Genomic DNA, 17,634 nt, shown 5'->3' on the forward strand with positions numbered 1-17,634 from the left:
AGGTCACAGAATCCCAGAATGTCAGGGGTTGGAAGGGCCCTGGAAAGCTCATCCAGTGCAATCCCCCATGGAGCAGGAACACCCAGCTGAGGTTCCACAGGAAGGTGTCCAGGCGGGTTTGAATGTCTGCACAGAAGGAGACTCCACAACCTCCCTGGGCAGCCTGGGCCAGGCTCTGACACCCTCACCAGGAACAAGTTTCTTCTCATCTTTCAGTGGAACCTCCCGTGTTCCAGTTTGCACCCATTGCCCCTTGTCCTGTCACTGGTTGTCACCGAGAAGAGCCTGGCTCCATCCTCCTGACACTGCCCCTTTCCATATTGATCCCCATGAATGAGTCCCCCCTCAGTCTCCTCTTCTCCAGCTCCAGAGCCCCAGCTCCCTCAGCCTTTCAGATCTGGGATCCTATGGTTCCCCTGGCAGCTGCGGGACCGAGACCCCCGGGATCTCGATCCCCTCAGGGTACTGGGGTGCCAGGATTCCCAGGATACCCCAGACCCCTTCCCGCCGCTCAGGCTGGGATCCCCTGGCTGCCCTCCCCTCACAGCTGAGGGGCTGCGAGCCTGGTGGCTGCAGCGCCTCCGGTGCCTCGGGCTCCCCCGGGGTACGGGAACGCCCTGCCCCCCTCATGCCTCGAGGCGGGCTGGCCACGATTCGCCCACTCCCCCTCGCCCAGTGCCCGGGGCGGGCGGCAGCGGGGACCCGGCGGCCGGGGAAGCCCGTACTCGGGGCGGGCGGGGGCGGAGCGGCCCGGCGCGGCCCCGCCCTCCCGGCGTGCCCCGCGGAGGGGCGGGCGGCCCATGTCCGCCATCCCGGCATGCCGCGCGCCCGGGCAGCAGCCAGAGCAGCCGCGGCGGCCGCGTCCCCTCCCTGCGGTGTGAGACAGCAGAGGCGGCAGCCGCCCGCGGAGCGCCAGTGAGGAGCCGCCGCCCGCGCCTCGCCCCGCCGTCCTCCACCATCCTCCGCCCCTGCCCCGCGCCGCTGCCCGGCCGGCCATGCCGTCTCGGGCAAGGTAATGAGCCGCAGAGCCCCGGGGTCTCGGCTGAGCGGCACCGGCAGCAGGCAGCACTACCACCCGCGGGGCTGGAATGACTGGCAACCCAGGTGGGCAGGCCCGGGGCAGGGGGCGCGGGGGCCGGGGCGCTGCGGCCGACGGCTCGGCCGGGCCCGGTGGAGCGGAGCGGGGCGGCGCGGGCCCGCAGCGCCGGCGGAGCCACTTCCTGGCTGTTGGGCCTAGGGGCGGGCGGGCCCCGCCGGGCCTAGCGCGGGGCGGGCGGCCGGGGGAAGGGGCGGCCGTGCCCCGCGGGGAGCCGGGCCGGGGCGCGGAGGGGATTTCCGGATGCCGGCGGCTGGAGGCGGGACAGGGACAGGTCTGTCACCGCGCGGGGACCCCGAGCAGAGCGCTCCGCTGTCCCCTCGGGCTCGGGGCTGTAACGTATCGGCGGTACCGGGCTGTGGCTGGGGGTGCACACCGGGGCTGGGCCTGGTGCCGGGTTTGCTCAGTCAGATTCTCAGCTGGCAGCTAATGAGAGAAGAGCAGAGGCTGTAGAAGCGCTGGTGGTCTTTCGAGGGTTAGAAAAGTAGTACAGTATCATTATTATTATCCTTTTATCTGTGGAAAGTAGTTGAGCTGTGAGTAGAGTGGGGTGAGAACTCATACGATGTGTTAGGTTGTAAGGTGTGTTTGTACCTGGTGCTTTACTTCTTAGGAAGTAAAATTCAAAGTCTGTTGACTTCTTTAGTCAAGTATAGAGAGTGAATTTCAGGTTTTGATTACTTCTAGTATACCTGATGCCAGTGTATTTGCTGCACTACTCCGCTTTGCTATTTTAATAGTCAAAATTATCATGTAGAGATTGCTGTTTCTTAATGTGGAAGATTTGGGCCTTTTAAAGTGTTTTTTTAAAATTATTATTATTAAAATAATATAGGATCCTACTTTTTAAACTTCTGGCAAAGAACAGTGTGGCATGTGCTTGGGAATGTACTTACAGATGACAGTCCAGTCACATGTGATTTAAACAAGGAGAACTGGGTGAATGTGATGGTAGATCTTATGAAACACAGATGTAACTTCACTATTTACCATGCAGGAGGTTTTCCTTTTGCTTGAACAGCTGGCAGCACAGCCTGAAGGGCTCAGGCCAGGGGCTGTTCCATTCTAAATGGTGTGTGGGGCATGGTTATTTAAATTCTCGTTTCTTCAGTTGTTGAACTACTCGGTCAAATAACTTAACGTTTTTTCCTCACTTAACTTACAAATCTCATTGGTGACATCTTCTTAGAGCACCTGGATTTTTTTGGGGGGGAATGAAGAAGTCTGGTATCTCTCTTACTTCTTAATTACTGCTTTCCTTCAGATTTCTGGGCTGCAGTCTGGAATTCTGGACACTAACTCTTGACCTTCCCACTGGCACGAAGTTGCATGTATGTCTTTTGTCTGTGCGGTGGATGGCTTCTGTAAATGTTTGCTGCTTGGATATATTAATTTGTCTCAAGTTCTGTTTTTCAGCCTAAAAATGTGTCTTACGGGGACTAGGAAGCTGACATTTTCCAGCAGACCATTGCCTGCAATAGTTTCTGTTGTGTTAGGGGTGAAAGGAAGGTGAGAAGGCTGCTTTAAGAAGTTAGTCTGGCCTTTCAGAGTCTGACCAACCTGTTCCTCATGGTGTAGTTTGGTGCCTCTGCAGCTCCCAAATCCAGCTGCTCTAAACTGTGCTGCTAAAATAGTGATCTGAAAAGCCACAGCAGCAACAAAAATCTGAAAGCACTACAGAAAGTGTTTCCATCGCACTGTGTGCGTAGGGCTCCTGCTAAGAAATAGGTAACACCTATTCACTGATCCTGTCACTGGTAGGAATTTAACTTTAGCCTTTTCTTTAACTAGTTTTCTTTTTAATTTGGTGAGAGAGCCCAGCGGTGAGAAATGTTCACACAGTCCCAAACACAGAGCATGTTTTTCTGCGTATGTTGCGCTCCATGTTTTTAAATCTCCACCAAAAGATAGCTTTGGTGATATGGAACCTGTGAGTCTGGAGTAAGAGCCTAAAGAATGGAGTAGAGATTAAATCAGTCTTTGTTGTTTTGGTGTTAACTAATTTTTGAAAGTGATTCACATGCATGGTTGAAAGGAGATCTGTTAAATAAAACTGGCAACGAGTATTTATTTTTTGTTGATTGTTTCAAACATGCTCTTGGACTCCCCCCAAAAAAAAATATACTCTTATATATATATATTCTTTCTTTTTTCTGCTAGTTTCATTTAGCTGAGATGATGTTGCTGGTAAATGCCTTTTGCAGGGCGTGAAAGAGGGAATGCTCATGGCCCAAGTAATGAAAATGGCAGCAATTGTAGTTGCTTCAAGTTCCTAATGGAGAAAAAAGGACCTGCTAACACACAGGTTTATTATCAGATGGACTGTGTTTCTAAACATCTATTTTTGTGTGTGTATAAGCGACTAGATGGATTCTCATTACTAGGACCAGAGTTTTCTCAACTTTTAGTAATGCTAATCAGCATTGGCACTTGGGGTGAAACTGAAAGTTGGAGCCCACAACAGCTTTTTAGGATGTATGTGACAGAGAACAGTGAGGGTTTTTGGGAAGGCTTGATAAGATCTTGTTCCCCCTTCTAATCTATATAGATTTCTACACCTTTGTTTCTTTTTGTTTGACAGATCTCACTGCGTTTTCCCTGATACGACTTCTGGGGGTGGGAGGGAATAAAATGTCAGTGTGTAGGTCTTACGTGTGAGCAGAGTTAATTCGGTAGAGTACTGAAAGGTAATTATATACTGCAATAAGCAACATTTCCCTTGGATGGGAAATGCTCTGTGTGGCAAAGCCAACTCGATGTGCTGATGGTGCTGAGCAGGGGAGCAGGTTAACAAGTGCAGGGTGCACCGGGGCTTGCTTGTTCTTAGGCGAAAGTGGGAAAAGGAAGATAAGATTTTAATTAACAGGACTTCTGTCTCTCCTGTCAGAATTGTAGGTTAGCTACGGAAAAGTGAAAAAGAAAATCTATCACATCTGAGAAAAGTTCCAGAAGCATCTTACTAGGTGCAGTGCTGAAATTTGTTCTTGAAAATGAAGTGTATCCTTCTCCGGCAATGTAAGTCGGTGTTAGGAATTACTGATTTGTTAGCACGGTGCCTGCCAAAACGAGTTACCACCTAGGACCCTGTGGGTCTAGACACGATGAGACAAGACGCTAAAATATGGCTCTCCTTCCAGGTAGCTTATAACCTAAGAGAGCAGTATTGGCCAGGACTTCATAATTGAGACCAAGTACCCTGTGTTTAATTAAAGACAGGGCGCGGAGCAAAGAAACTCATCGTGGGGGGGGAAATGGGCTGAGAAAGGGATGGTTAGAGCGGTGCTTTCTGCAGCTCTGAAGGGCAGCAGTGCATCCTTTACACAAGGCAAGTACTCCTTGTGGATGTTGTGTGTTCGTAATGTTGGCTGACCAGCAGAATAGTGGCAGTGGGTGCTGTGTATATGGAAAGCTGAGACAAAGGTTTCTTCTGCACTTGCAACAAAGTACATAGAAAAATGTTTGTTAGAAATAGGCTGAAATCGTAGTTCGGGCAGGTCTGTGATGCTGGAGGCAGCTTCAAGAACAAGGCGCAGTGTCAGGGTGAGGAGGTCAACAGAAACCCTGGGAGGAGATTGAGTGGATGGCGTGTGGGAGATGCTGAGCAGGAATGGGTTCAGTTCTGAACCCGCAACAAGTAATTCTTGATCTCTTTTCACACCGAAGTGTGGTGAATATGCTGATAAGGTTGGGAAGGTACAAGATCAAAGAACTTTTTTTTTTTTGGGAGGGGAGGCGGGAAGTAAGATGGGGGAGCCTAAGTTTGTAATGTGAAAACCTTTGTTTTTAATGCAAACACAGAGGAGAATGAGATGTGAGAAAGATGAAAGAAGATGAAAGCATGTCAGTGGGAAGTAAAAGGAACTTGGAGTGCAGATAGTCTTCCAGACAAGAAAAGCTGTACTAGATTGGACCAAGGATTTAGCTAGTGTAATATCCTGTATCCAAAGTATCAGAAGATGCCTATGGAAAAATAAGAACAGAATGCATATATTTGATACATTTCCCTGCCCATGTCCGTCACAGGACAGAAGGAAATTGCTGAGCTCCTGTGTAGGGAGTGATGCAGAATCCAGAGGCGATTTGAAAAGCTGCTATGGCTGCAGGTGCTTGACCAGCAGCAGAGGTGGCCGAACTGCAGGAGGAAAATAGGTAATTAGTTATTTCACTAGTGCAAAGCATGGCTGCTGGCGCTCCCATTGCGCTCTCAGAAGTAGGCTCGGGGCTGAGCTCAGCCAGGCTTGGCCTTGACAAGATGGACCAAGGGATGGAAAAGGAGTGTGGCAAAGGAAGGTGGTCACTGCTCCGTCTGCCCGTGGGAGAACGGTTGGAAACCCGGTGGGAAGGAGTTAATTTGAGTGGATACAGTGACTTGAAGTTTTAAATGATAAATTCTTCATTACTTAAAATCTTTATCTGGGTTATAGCAAACAAACTTGGCAAATAGAGCAAATCAGCTAATAAAATTGACTGGCTTGAACAATAACACAGCTTATGAAGTAGAGTTGTCTCAGAATAAATCCTCCATGTAGATCCCTTACTTGGAAATAAAATCAAATAGAATAATTAAGTGATTTTTGTCTCAAAATAATATCCATATGGCAGGCTTGTTCTGAAAGAGCTACAGATAGTGAATAGTATGCACCAGATTGTTTGTAACAAGTTCCTTGGACAGAAATTCTTAAGGCTTCCACATCACTAAAGAAGAATGATATATTTTTGATGGACCTATTTTTGTTTAAATAAAAAGTTTGGTGTTTTGATTTTTAATTTTAAACCAGTGTTTCTCAGCCGTGCTTCCTTCAGTCATACAAACTGGCCAGTCAAATCATGCTGATACTCCTGCTGGAATGAGAGGTACACTTAGTTTTGGAAAAGTCTAACTTTCCTTTGGAATGTCCCCAGGGAAAAAAAAAATAGCTTTTTTTTAAAAGGCAGAATTAGTGGCCATTTCTGCTCATTTAGGTGGGTGAACTGTTTTCTTTTTCTGCTGGACAGAGGTTAAAAATCACTCTGCAGAAAACTGAGTGCAGTCTCTTCCCTCTAAATGATGCTGCCAAAACGGTGTGTGCAGGAGATTAATTGGTGTTGGTGGAAATCGGGTGGTTTTCCACCAGAACCAGCGCGGATGAAAACTGTCACCTGAGATCTTGAAGTATTTTTCTTGTTCTCCATCAATGGGCTTTTCAGGTGGAAATAAAACAGACTAGTGTCTCATAGAGTGGCAAATACAATACAAGGTAATCGTCGGCATGTTTGTTCTCGCAATTTCCGGTGTCAGCTTTGTCTAATATCACATTTTTATTTGTACTTGTGCTTATGCGTTGCTCACCTTGTCCGTTGTGATTTTATTAGTATACAATGTTTGTTTGGATCTGTGACAATGTCGATGTATGTAACTGATAAGTTTGTTGTTACATAGACTTCTTTGGAAAGAGGATAAGCGTTTTGTCTGTCACCTCCTGTGTGCTTGTCACAATGTAGAGACAGTGGAGAGGTGGGGACACAGTGCTGCCCGCCCTGCTGGAGGGAGGGGTGACAGTCATTCTTTGTGGCACTTCCGCAGGTCCTGTCTGCAGAGCGGCTGCACTTTGAGTTCTAAGCTGTTCTCTTTCAAAACCACAAATAAGTTACTGACATCTGGAATATTGTGTCCAGTTGTGGCCCCTCAGTTCCAGAAGGACAGGGAACTGCTGGAGAGAGTCCAGCGCAGCCACCAAGATGCTGAAGGGAGTGGAGCATCTGCCATGTGAGGAAAGGCTGAGGGAGCTGGGGCTCTGGAGCTGGAGAAGAGGAGACTCATTCATGGGGATCAATATGGAAAGGGGGAGTGTCAGGAGGATGGAGCCAGGCTCTTCTCGGTGACAACCAGTGATAGGACAAGGGGCAGTGGGTTCAAACTGGAACACAGGAGGTTCCACTGAAAGATGAGAAGAAACTTGTTCCTGGTGAGGGTGTCAGAGCCTGGCCCAGGCTGCCCAGGGAGGCTGTGGAGTCTCCTTCTGTGCAGACATTCAAACCCGCCTGGACACCTTCCTGTGGAACCTCAGCTGGGTGTTCCTGCTCCATGGGGGGATTGCACTGGGTGAGCTTTCCAGGTCCCTTCCAACCCTCACATTCTGGGATTCTGTGACATGAAAAATGGTATTTGAAAGAAACATCTCACTGCACACGCAGGCCGTGCTGTGCTCTGGCTCACCCGCAGTGTCCTGTCTCACCCGGAGTTCCTCGGTAAGGGGACAGAGATGACGGGTACTGGGCTCAGTCCCCAGCTCTTGAGCCAGACTGGTTCAGGAGCCTGTGGTGCAATTCCCAATAGAGACAAGGTGGGTACATGGGACAGGACACCCCACAGGTCACCCCATGTGTCTGAGGACGTTGTCCAGTCTCTTCTTGAACACTGTCAGACTGGGGCCGTGACCCCTCCCTGGGAGCCTGTTCAGTGTCCAGCACCTCTGGGTGAAGAACCTTTTCCTCATGTCCCACTGACCCCCCCTGGCACATCTTCTGCCATTCCCTGGGTTCTGTCACTGTCACAGAGAAGAGCTCAGCCCTGCCCCTCCTGCTTCTGCTGAGGAACCTGCAGCCCATGAGCTCTGCCCTCAGGCTCCTCTGCTCCAGCTGAACAGACCTGTAATGGGAACCATGTCTTCAGTGGGAACTACTGCCTCTTAAATTGATACAAAGCAGAAAAATTCCGTATTTTTAATAAAATTATGCTCACCTTTTAGTCGGATGATAACGTGTGAACAGGTTAGCTTGTAGAAATCTGTGCCCAAAGACAGAACACAGCGAATATGTGGTTCTTCCCAGGAAAACAATGGGCTTATGGATTTTACCACAATGGAAAATTTTATGAAATGTTCAAAGGCTGTGCTGCAGGAATGAAGGTTAGCTTAGAACACATTAGTCCTTCCATTGGTTGGGATATGCAGAACAGTCTTAAAAACTGTATATTTTATCAGCTTGCCTTCAGACTTAAGAATTCCAGAGTTAATCCTTGACAATTGGAGATGATGATGTCTACAGCACATCACCTTAAAAAAGTGATGCTGTTGCGAACTCATCAGGACTTATATTATATCCAACTTATATTTAGTTGAAAATTTGTCAGTTGGTTTCACTGAAAGGCTGAAATAATTGGGATACTCTGTACTAAAGTGCTGTTCTTCAGTGAGCTGGGGGTCTCCCGAGATTTAGAGCAGGGAGGGGATATCGCGGGTGGCATGAAGACATTTAAACTTTGTACACCTTGAAGGTTCAGTGCAGAACTTTAAGTGTGATTTAGGAGGGTGACGAAGGTCCAACCTGTGTAAGTATTTGTACAATCCTAGTGGACCATCATGAGCAAAGACGTTTACTAAGGCTTTGTCCCTTGAGCAGCACAGCTTATTTTGTAAAATAGTCCAAACAAGTGCTTGACAAAACAGATGTGAGACCACAGTGAATACTGAAAGAGGAGAAGGTCTTATTTGGTATATCTAAAGGTGAATTTGCTTACAGGGCAAAAGGGAATAATAACTGCCAAGCAAACCTAGTGTCAGCCTTTCACTGTGAAAACAGGGCAAACCCACAATATTCTTATTTTGAACCCTCTTCCACATTGACAGTATATTGTTTTTTAACATTCTCAAGAGAATGAAGCGTGGGGGCGTGAGTTTAATTCCAGTTGTTTTTTGCAAATATCAGCCCTCGTGCTCTTACTCTTCCCGTTGTCCTGAGGACGAGCCATGTTTGAGAAGAACAAGCCTCCAGCACGGCTTCACTAACAACTGCTTGTCAAACATTTTAGCTGTGTTTTTCCCTTTTGGCCTTGAGATATATTTAACTCCATTTCCCTGATTTTTGTCTCTTGGTTCTAACCACATTTTTCTCTTGAAAAGTAAAAATGAAAGACTTTTTTCCAAGAACATGCGGCATTTGTGCTTACACAAATTGCAGTTAATTCACAGGAATGATCTGTCCTGCTTTTTGTTAAATAATCAAATCAACTATCCAAAGCTTAAAATAAAACCAGTAATCTTTAGAGTTTGCTTAGGAAAAGCCTTCTGTAAATAATAGCGTGATTCCAGATATACTGGAGTTGAACAAAATTCTGCTGATTTTTGTTTAGGATGGGTATTGTTTTACTAGTTTTAATATAAAACCTCCAGTATGGCTTGTAAGAATGCATTTAAAGTGATTGCTTGAATTTAGGTTCTGAAGTCTCATGCACATAGGTCAGTATGTTAAAGTTAGTGTATTTTAAAAGACGAGATCACTTAGGATGTCCAGCGAGAAGACTTCCTTTCGTAATTTTTGCCTCTTCCGTTAACTTTAATCCTGGGCTATAAATCACTTTTCTGATATGAGAGTGGCTTAGACTTAATGCAGATTTTTAAATTTTGCTTTGTATCTCCCAGCATTGACTCTAAAGGATGACAGCTCTTAGTTTATATACCAGGTTTTTCCACAGTGAAGCCTGTTTGCTTGTTTTTCAAGAAATGAATGTGATTCCTATATTGCTTATCAGTGACAGGGTAGTGACACCTCCATCTAGCAAGTGGTTTTACATTGCTCAGTAAGGCCCATAGTATGTTATGTAAATATTCATAGGTGGATCAGTAATGACTCTCAGGTGGTGGATACCCATACCTAGTTGTATGTTATTTTTCAGTTCTGGGAAGTAATTTTTCTGTGTATCTTATATAGGCATCTAACAGATAAGAGACTTGAGACCATGCAGAGAAATGGCGGTGGCACGCTAGGATGCGTTTCCTTTGCATGTTGCTGAAATCATTAGTGAATTCCAACCCCAGTGGGAATTTAAGGTCACTTCTTAAGAAGCAGGTTAGACATACAACTTTTGTAAAACAGGAAAATACATTTGGGATTGTCATTTAAATATGTTGCATTTATAAGTGAATGTGAATCCCACTCCTGTTATACGCCTACATAAAAACAACTATTTTTCTCTTTATAGAACTGACAGTGCATCAGCTGACCAGGACAATTTAAAATACTCTTCATCCAGAGATCGGGGCAGTTCTGCCTCCTATGGATTACAACCCTCAAATTCAGCTGTGGTGTCTCGACAAAGACACGATGATATCAGAGTCCACACTGACATACAGAATGAAGAAAAAGGTATTCAGATTGCTGTTTCATGTGTGAATTGTGAGGGGACACAGAGGCAGTAAACTTGAAACGATGGAGGATTTTTTTATTCTCCCCTGAAAAGGCAGTGAACTGATAGAGCTCATTGCCACAGGATCGCTGTGGTGAGAGGTTTATCAGGGACCAACAAAACGTTGTGGGTGATGTGAATAGTGAGAAAACTCTGCAGTTGCGTTAGGAGAGGAATGGAAGAGACTTTGTGCGTGAACAGATTCAGCCCTTTTTCTGAAGAGCAGTGTTCTGCATCTGTCTGCTCTGCGAGTTGTCATTTCTTCCTGAACACTGTCTAGTGCTTCTGGTGTTGAAAATGAACTGCCTGACTAAACTGACTGCTAATCTGATCTATTATCTGTTATCTATTACACCTTCACTGCAGCAAACTGGGATCTTAGTTTGGGAATCAGATGCATATTTTGTCATGAATGGGAATTTCTACTTTTATGTGCCACAGTCTGGCTTCATATAGGTGGGGTGATATATGGCTCAGACCATTTTTTTTTTTAGAATGGAAATACTCTCTCTACAAAATATCTACAGATATCAAATAGGAGGATTTTTTACTTGCAGATTCACGTCTTAGGCCATGTAAATTTTCTTCAGGCAGGCCAGACTCAAAAAAACCTGACAGTAATATTAGTGTGGGAGTTTTTGTTCAGGAACCTAAAAAGCATTCACACTCCCACTATATCTGCCCTGTAACTGTCTGTGAAGAATTGCTGCATCTTAGGGGAAATTACAGCTGGGTGCGCTCATGCACATTTATTTTTATTTATAAGTAGTAGGTACTGTTAGTAGGAGGCAGGAGCGTGAAACAAGTATTTTTTTAATCTGCATACCTTGAGAATCCTAAGATTTGGTTAATTTTAGCAGAGAAACTGCTTAGAAAATGAGTATATTTGTCAGTGTGTGAGTTTTACTCAGTTTTACTGTGTTTCACACTGACTGGCACAGGTTTTTCTTATGCTTTGAAGTGTGTCAGTATCTAAAGAATATACTGAGAGTATAGTGAAATAGTAAGTTATGGACAAAATCAGTGAAGCAGTTTGAAGTTGTGTATTGATTGGTATTGATAATGAAGATAATTTCTGGAAGCTGTTGAGATTTGAAACCCTCTGTGGATGGGAGGTTCTGCAACCCACTCAGTGCCCAGGAAATAGTTGCTTTCTCAAATTCAGTTTGAATTTCCCTTGCAGCAACTTATGGCTGTTGACTCCTGTCCTTTTGCTCTACATCTGTAAGATTAATCTGCCTGGCTGGTTTCTTCTTTTTAAATAACCCTTCACATTAACCAGTGGAAGGCTGCAATTAGATCTCTCCCCTCTGTCGTCTTTATAAAACAGTTTGCAGATTTAAGTTTTAAAAACGGACTAAAAGGCTCCTTGGATTTTACTCATAGATGAGATATCATCTGTTCCTGCAACATTCTCTTCCCTTTGGATTTGTAGCTGAGTCATGTGCTCAGAGTCTTTACTGCAAAAAAGATACTGCACTTGGTATCTGAGTGTTTATGCTAAAATTAATGACAGTAGCTGATCATGCTCTTATTTGGCCTCAGATTTAACATTTAAAGGGAGGTGAATAGAATTTGTATGTATTAGGATTTTCAAAAGCTTTTCAGACCAGCAGATAGCTGAAGAGTTATAATGTCATATTGACAGGCTTATTGCCAAAAAACCTGATTGCCCTGCTGTTTTTTAATTACTCTAAATGACAATTTGTTTCATGTTGTTACCAAAGATGTACCGTCTATGTGCAAAGTGGGAGAATATAAGGTTCTATTTAATTCATTTAAGGTAATGTCAAATATGCTGTAACAAATGCTACATGCCTTTGTAGACAAAAAAATGGGATTTTTTTCTGTGATAGAGGGGAAGTATGAAAGAACTTTAAGAACTCCAGTAGTATATGATAGTATGTCTGTTTTTGAAAGTCAATGCTTGTGGGCTGTATGCATGATTATCTGACATAATCAGTTAAATTAGTTTCTTTGTTGCTTTGAATTCTAGTGATACACTTGTTTAGTCATAGATGTAATTATTGCTGTTAGAAGTTACTTCCTTTATACACAGTTTTGGTTTGTTAGGACAAAATAACATTAAGGTGGCAGACATACTAGTTCACGTTTAAAAATTGAGTTTAGTGTTGCAACTCCAAAAATACACATCATCTTTACTGTAATTGTAATGAATTGCAGACGTTGCACAGGGTTTTCTGGTAGGGCAGTCCTGTGTGTATAGAAATACATAAAGTTCTACTAGTAGTTCACAGCTGCTTTGTACCGAAAGCTTTGCCTTCGGGATGACATTCTTCACATCTGCTAAGGTCCAGATTCCACTTCATGTTTGAACTGATTTTTTAATCCATCCCGTAGTCCTGATGGGTTGGTTGGTTTCACAGGGACCCACCTGTCCTTTGGCTTCCCTTTATACAAGGGTGCCGGTGGAATCGTGGAAATATCTGTTCTGAAATACCTCTTGCATATCTTGTGCTGTTCTGGGGTTAAGTAGATGAGCTGATTCTTGACACCTGCCCAGGGGACAGTGTCACTTCCCTGTGGCTACAGCTTTGGTTTCAGCATTTGAGTGTGTGAAGTCTTGTGAGTCTAGGAGTAAAAATAATTGGATTACTCAAAATGACACTTTTATTTCCGCTTTATATTGTTACCAAAGATGCACCGTGTGTATCTCAAGCGGGAGAACGTAGGATTGAGTTCAGTTAAAGATAATGTTAATGTATGAAAATACTGACTGTTGTATGTTTAAGGAGAGTTGTTCAATCTGTACATATAAACTGTGGCTTTTTACAAGCTTTCTTCTATTTTTTTGGCCATTTTACTGAGCCTGCATAGTGGATTTATAACAAAAACAGTGGAAATTTGATGTGCGTAATTAAGGTGCAAGTAAGCAAATGCCTCTAGCCATGTGTATTAGCAGTTGGACACGAAGGGCTTTGTAAAATACAGGGTTGAAAGTAATAGTAAGAAAACCCCAAATGCAACAAAACTGATGTTAAACTTTATTGCAATAGAGTTTTCTTCATATGATACAAAACCACGAGGTTCTGAAAATGTGACCTGGAGACTTACAGGGCACAACAAAACATTTCTGCATGTGAGAGTGAAAAAGGAAGCTAAAGAAGGGGGTAGAGGATAGGGCTGCTAATTTGCATATGAATTGAATAGCTCATAACATATGACCCTACTAAATATATGGTCTGACAACCTGTTTTAACCTCTTGTTTTTTCCGCAGGTGGCTACAGTGTCAATGGAGGATCTGGGGAAAATACTTATGGTCGGAAGTCGTTGGGGCAAGAGCTGAGAGTTAACAATGTGACCAACCCTGATTTTACCAGTGTTCCGCATGGGAATCGTGCTTTAGCCACAAAAGACATGAGGAAATCACAGGGTAAGGATACCACAGATGGTAAGGAAAAGAGGATCTCTTTTGGCAACTTCTCGTGTTTAGAATACAGAAAGAAGTTCACTACAATCAGGCAATCTATGTGGATTTTATTATTTGTGATACATGATGAGATGATGTTGATGGAAACTATAATCTTGTATTAATCTTTACTGTTGCCTGAACTGAGACTTCTACACTTTATAGGCAGATCTCTCGACTTATGCTATCAATATTTCCATTTCCTTTAAGTATCTTTTGAACCTTTATTCAGGCTAGAGCCAAACTTGGCAAAGAGATCGAGGGCTCCAAGGAGATTTTTGCTCTTAGATTTGTTGAAAATTGTTCCCTGAGTAAAAAGTTGTCAGTGAAGAGTCCCTGGTGTGGGAAAACCTGCAATGATGAGCACAGCTGTTATCAGTTCTCCCTGGCCTGTGGGTCAGCTAGTGATCCCGTCACACCAGGTGGTTAGTGTCAGCATTAGTGTGGCCAGCAGGCCCAGGGCAGTGACCGTCCCTGTGCTGGGACCTGGGGAGGCCAAACCGCAAATCCTGGGGTCAGTTTTGGGCCCCTCACGCCAAGAGAGGCCTTGAGGTGCTGGAGCGAGTTGAGAGAAGGGAACGGAGCTGGTGAGGGGCTGGAGCACAAGTGTGATGGGAGCGGCTGAGGGACCTGGGGGGTTCAGCTGGAGAACAGGAGCTGAGGGGAGACCTTCTGATCTCTGAACTGCCTGAAAGGAGCTTGGAGCCAGGGGGGGTCGGGCTCTGCTCCCCAGGAACAAGCGCCAGGAGCAGAGGAAACGGCCTCAAGTTGCACCAGGGGAGGTTGAGATTGGATGTGGGGAACAATTTCTTCCCGAAAGGGCTGTGGGGCATTGAACAGGCTGCCCAGGGCAGTGCTGGAGTCACCATCCCTGGAGGGTTGGACAGACGGACATGAGGTTCTCAGGACATGGGGCAGTGCCAGGGGCAGGTTATGGTTGGGCTCAATGATCCTGAGGATCTCTTCCAACCACAATGATTCTACGATTTTATGAGTCTAAGAATGTGGGCAAGGTCTTGGGACATGCAGCAAGAGGAAATCTAGAGTTGCAAAAGAGGGTGCAAGAATGCTGGACACACGTTTTTGAGAAAGCAAGCTTCACTTGCCCACTATTTGGGTTTGAATCTTAGTTTTTTTAAAAAAAAAAAGGTTGTACCAAGGACTTTTGAAAGAAAATAAATCTTTGTTATGACTAAGCACTGTCATTTATTGCATCATTTAGTGTAAGTGGTAGTTGAGACACTGACAAAAACAGTGTCTGCTTTATGCCAGGACCGCTATAAACATGTGAGGACACTGTGTTTCTCCCCAGGGATTCCTGTTTCAGAGGAGACAAAAGGTGAAGTCAGTGTTCAGTGTGTTGTGGGTGGAAGAACTGAGGGGCAAGTGGTGACAGGATGGTGCAAAGTCCTGTTCTTTAGAATGGGTTAAACTCAGGCTTGATGCTCCTGTTCTGGCATCTTGATATAAAAATTATTCATTCCTTTCAGTATCTTAAATTTTGTCTATGTAGAGGAAATAGAGAATTGTTTAGCAGAGATCTCTCTAAATAATGCATGTGGTAGTGGTCTTGTGCATGAATTTACTGTTGGTACTGGCAGAAAATTCAGACTGTTCTCCTGGGTATGTGAGCACCTCGTTAATTCTGAAGTGTTAGGAACTAGAATTTCGCATGACTGGAGTCATTGCCTGTGACTTGTACGTTCTGTATATGGTCTGTCCTCTACACGCCGGATCCCGGGAGTTCCTCCTTTTTAACTGGGCTGTCTTTGCGATTGTTAGAGGTCTCAGCAAGTCATTGTGATTTTTGTTGTGTTGTCTTCAAGATACAGTGGGATTGTGTTGTGACAAGATCTTATTTTTTTTTTTAATTATTCTCATGTTTGTTAGTGTGTACATTAAGCAGTTTTTAAAATAGCTATTTTCTGTGGCTGAGCCCTTGCTGATTTTTCACAGTGGAAGTCATGCAGGTGATCGTTAACTAGTTCTTTTATTCTATCTTCAGTCATGCTCTTTTAAAAAAAGATTTACTTGTAGGTTATGATTATGGCTCAACAGACAGCTAACACTCTCTTAGGGAATTAGATATTCATCAGATATTAACTGAATAAAAACAGAGCTGCTTTTAGTAGGGCTTTGAACAGTACATCTTGTTCTAGCAACAGTTAAAGGCGTGTTTCATACCAGTAACCTTGGTGGCGGTGGTTTTATTTATGCAGTTCTCGTTTTAGGATTTTTTTTGTGTGTTGAACAGCACAACCATATTAAAAAATGAGTTTTCCATTAAGAGATTACAAGCAAAAAGATTAATGTGGAGAAGACAGCACTAAAAAGCTGCAAGTTGTGAGTTTAATTAACACAAGACTTACACGTACTGTTGACTTCTCGTCTAACACTGATGAGTCCACCAACATTTTTAGGGATGGGGGGACTTTTTTAGGGAATTTACGAATATCTAGAATTACTTAACAAAAAGTTATTTAGCAGAAGTAATTTTCAGCGTTTTCCAAATCACTGGCCCTGGTTTGCCCTTCAAGAGCAGCATCTGGTGACGTGATGCGCCTGGGCTGGTCCCCAGTGCGGACTGGGAGGGCTGGGGGGGCTGTGCTGGGCCGGGTGTTTAGTCCACGTTCAAGGACAGATGCAAACTGCTGTTTTGAGAGACTTCATATATAGACGGACTAATAGGGAAATAAACGTGTGTAGATTCAATTCAGCTTAAGCTTTCAAGATACTTCCAGTAAGGGAGAACATGGTACTTTCCTAGCAGAAGAGTTTTCACATGGAATTATTCATGAACAGCAGTTGCACTTTTTATTTTGTGTACTGCGGTCTGTGTTAATTTCCATTCTAACCAAGCTTTACAAGAACTTTCATTCTTGTTTGTGTATGTTTTGTTTCCAAACTTATTCCATTTGAACTTTCAAACAATGTTGAGTTTTTTTTTCCCTGGTGACCTTTTAAAGCAGCAGCCATGGTGCACCTTGGGCAGGCTGCATCCTTCCTGATAGGCCTTTTCTTTCTTTCACCAGGGCAGATCAGAGTTTTTGGGTGGGTAACTGCACTAGGTCCATCTTTGGAAGTTTGACTATGTATTGAGAAGCCTTAGGCTGCAGCACAAGGAGATGGTCAGGTGGAAATGATGGTCTAGCAGGGACTGTGATGACCAGTCTGGCACCATCCCCCAGCACCACCTTAATTCTTCCTATATGGATATACGTGCCTTAGTCTTCTGTAAAATCAGCAACACTTAAAAAGTGCTCTTCATTCCTGTCAGAGAACATCTCAACATGTTCTAGCTGGGAACAAAACATAGGTTGGATCCTTCAGACTCTTACTGCTATTTTAGTGTTTGCTAAGCCTGCCTAATCCTTCAGAATGTCAGGTGTCTTCAAAATTAATTGCTTAAACTGATGCCTGGTAAGAAACAGATTATCCAAACCTCTCTTAAAATTCAAAAAATGAAGATGTGAAAATAAAGTTGAGAATGTTTGTCAGGATTATAATGCAGAAGAGCTGCTCTTCTATAGATGATGCCCTGACCTGTGAGAGTTACTGGCCTGAGGGTGGTTCACAGGATTCTGTGATAGACAACAACACAAAGGGGTTTGTTTCTTAAATGTATTACAATTTACCAATAGTAAAGCAAGTATATACTTTAACTAGTTATACGCACACTTGTACATAGTATTTGAGGTGTTGCTGGTACAGCACTCACCAAACTTCTCCCAGGACTGGGATGGGTTGATGACCAAGTCTCTCGCCAGAGCTGCTCTGTGTCCCAGAGTCTTTGCAGGGGGAGCTCTCAGAGAGAAGTTCCGTTTTGGGTAGAAAGTGAGTTATTTTGATATCGTTATAGACATGTGGGGCTGCAGAACACACCACGTGGAGCCACCAGTAGCTTTTACTGGTTTTCACCTGTAATATCCAAGAGGTGATGCTGT

General features: G+C 44.3%; 1 protein-coding gene across 2 annotated transcripts in view; it reads left to right on the plus strand.

Annotated features, from left to right (window-relative positions):
- Positions 1-805: 805 nt before the first annotated feature.
- Positions 806-17,634, plus strand: part of SMG1 (SMG1 nonsense mediated mRNA decay associated PI3K related kinase) — a 70,304-nt gene continuing 53,475 nt past the window's right edge. The window contains exons 1-3 of one of the 2 annotated variants that reach the window (XM_065850292.2): positions 806-1,104; positions 10,056-10,219; positions 13,499-13,654. In XM_065850292.2, coding sequence (XP_065706364.2) covers positions 1,016-1,104; positions 10,056-10,219; positions 13,499-13,654 — 409 coding nt within the window. In that variant the 5' untranslated portion in view covers positions 806-1,015. The remainder of the gene's footprint in view (positions 1,105-10,055; positions 10,220-13,498; positions 13,655-17,634) is intronic. The other variant, XM_065850293.2, reaches the window with a different exon arrangement.

This window comes from Patagioenas fasciata, chromosome 15, assembly GCF_037038585.1.
Source record: "Patagioenas fasciata isolate bPatFas1 chromosome 15, bPatFas1.hap1, whole genome shotgun sequence".
NCBI lineage: Eukaryota > Metazoa > Chordata > Aves > Columbiformes > Columbidae > Patagioenas > Patagioenas fasciata.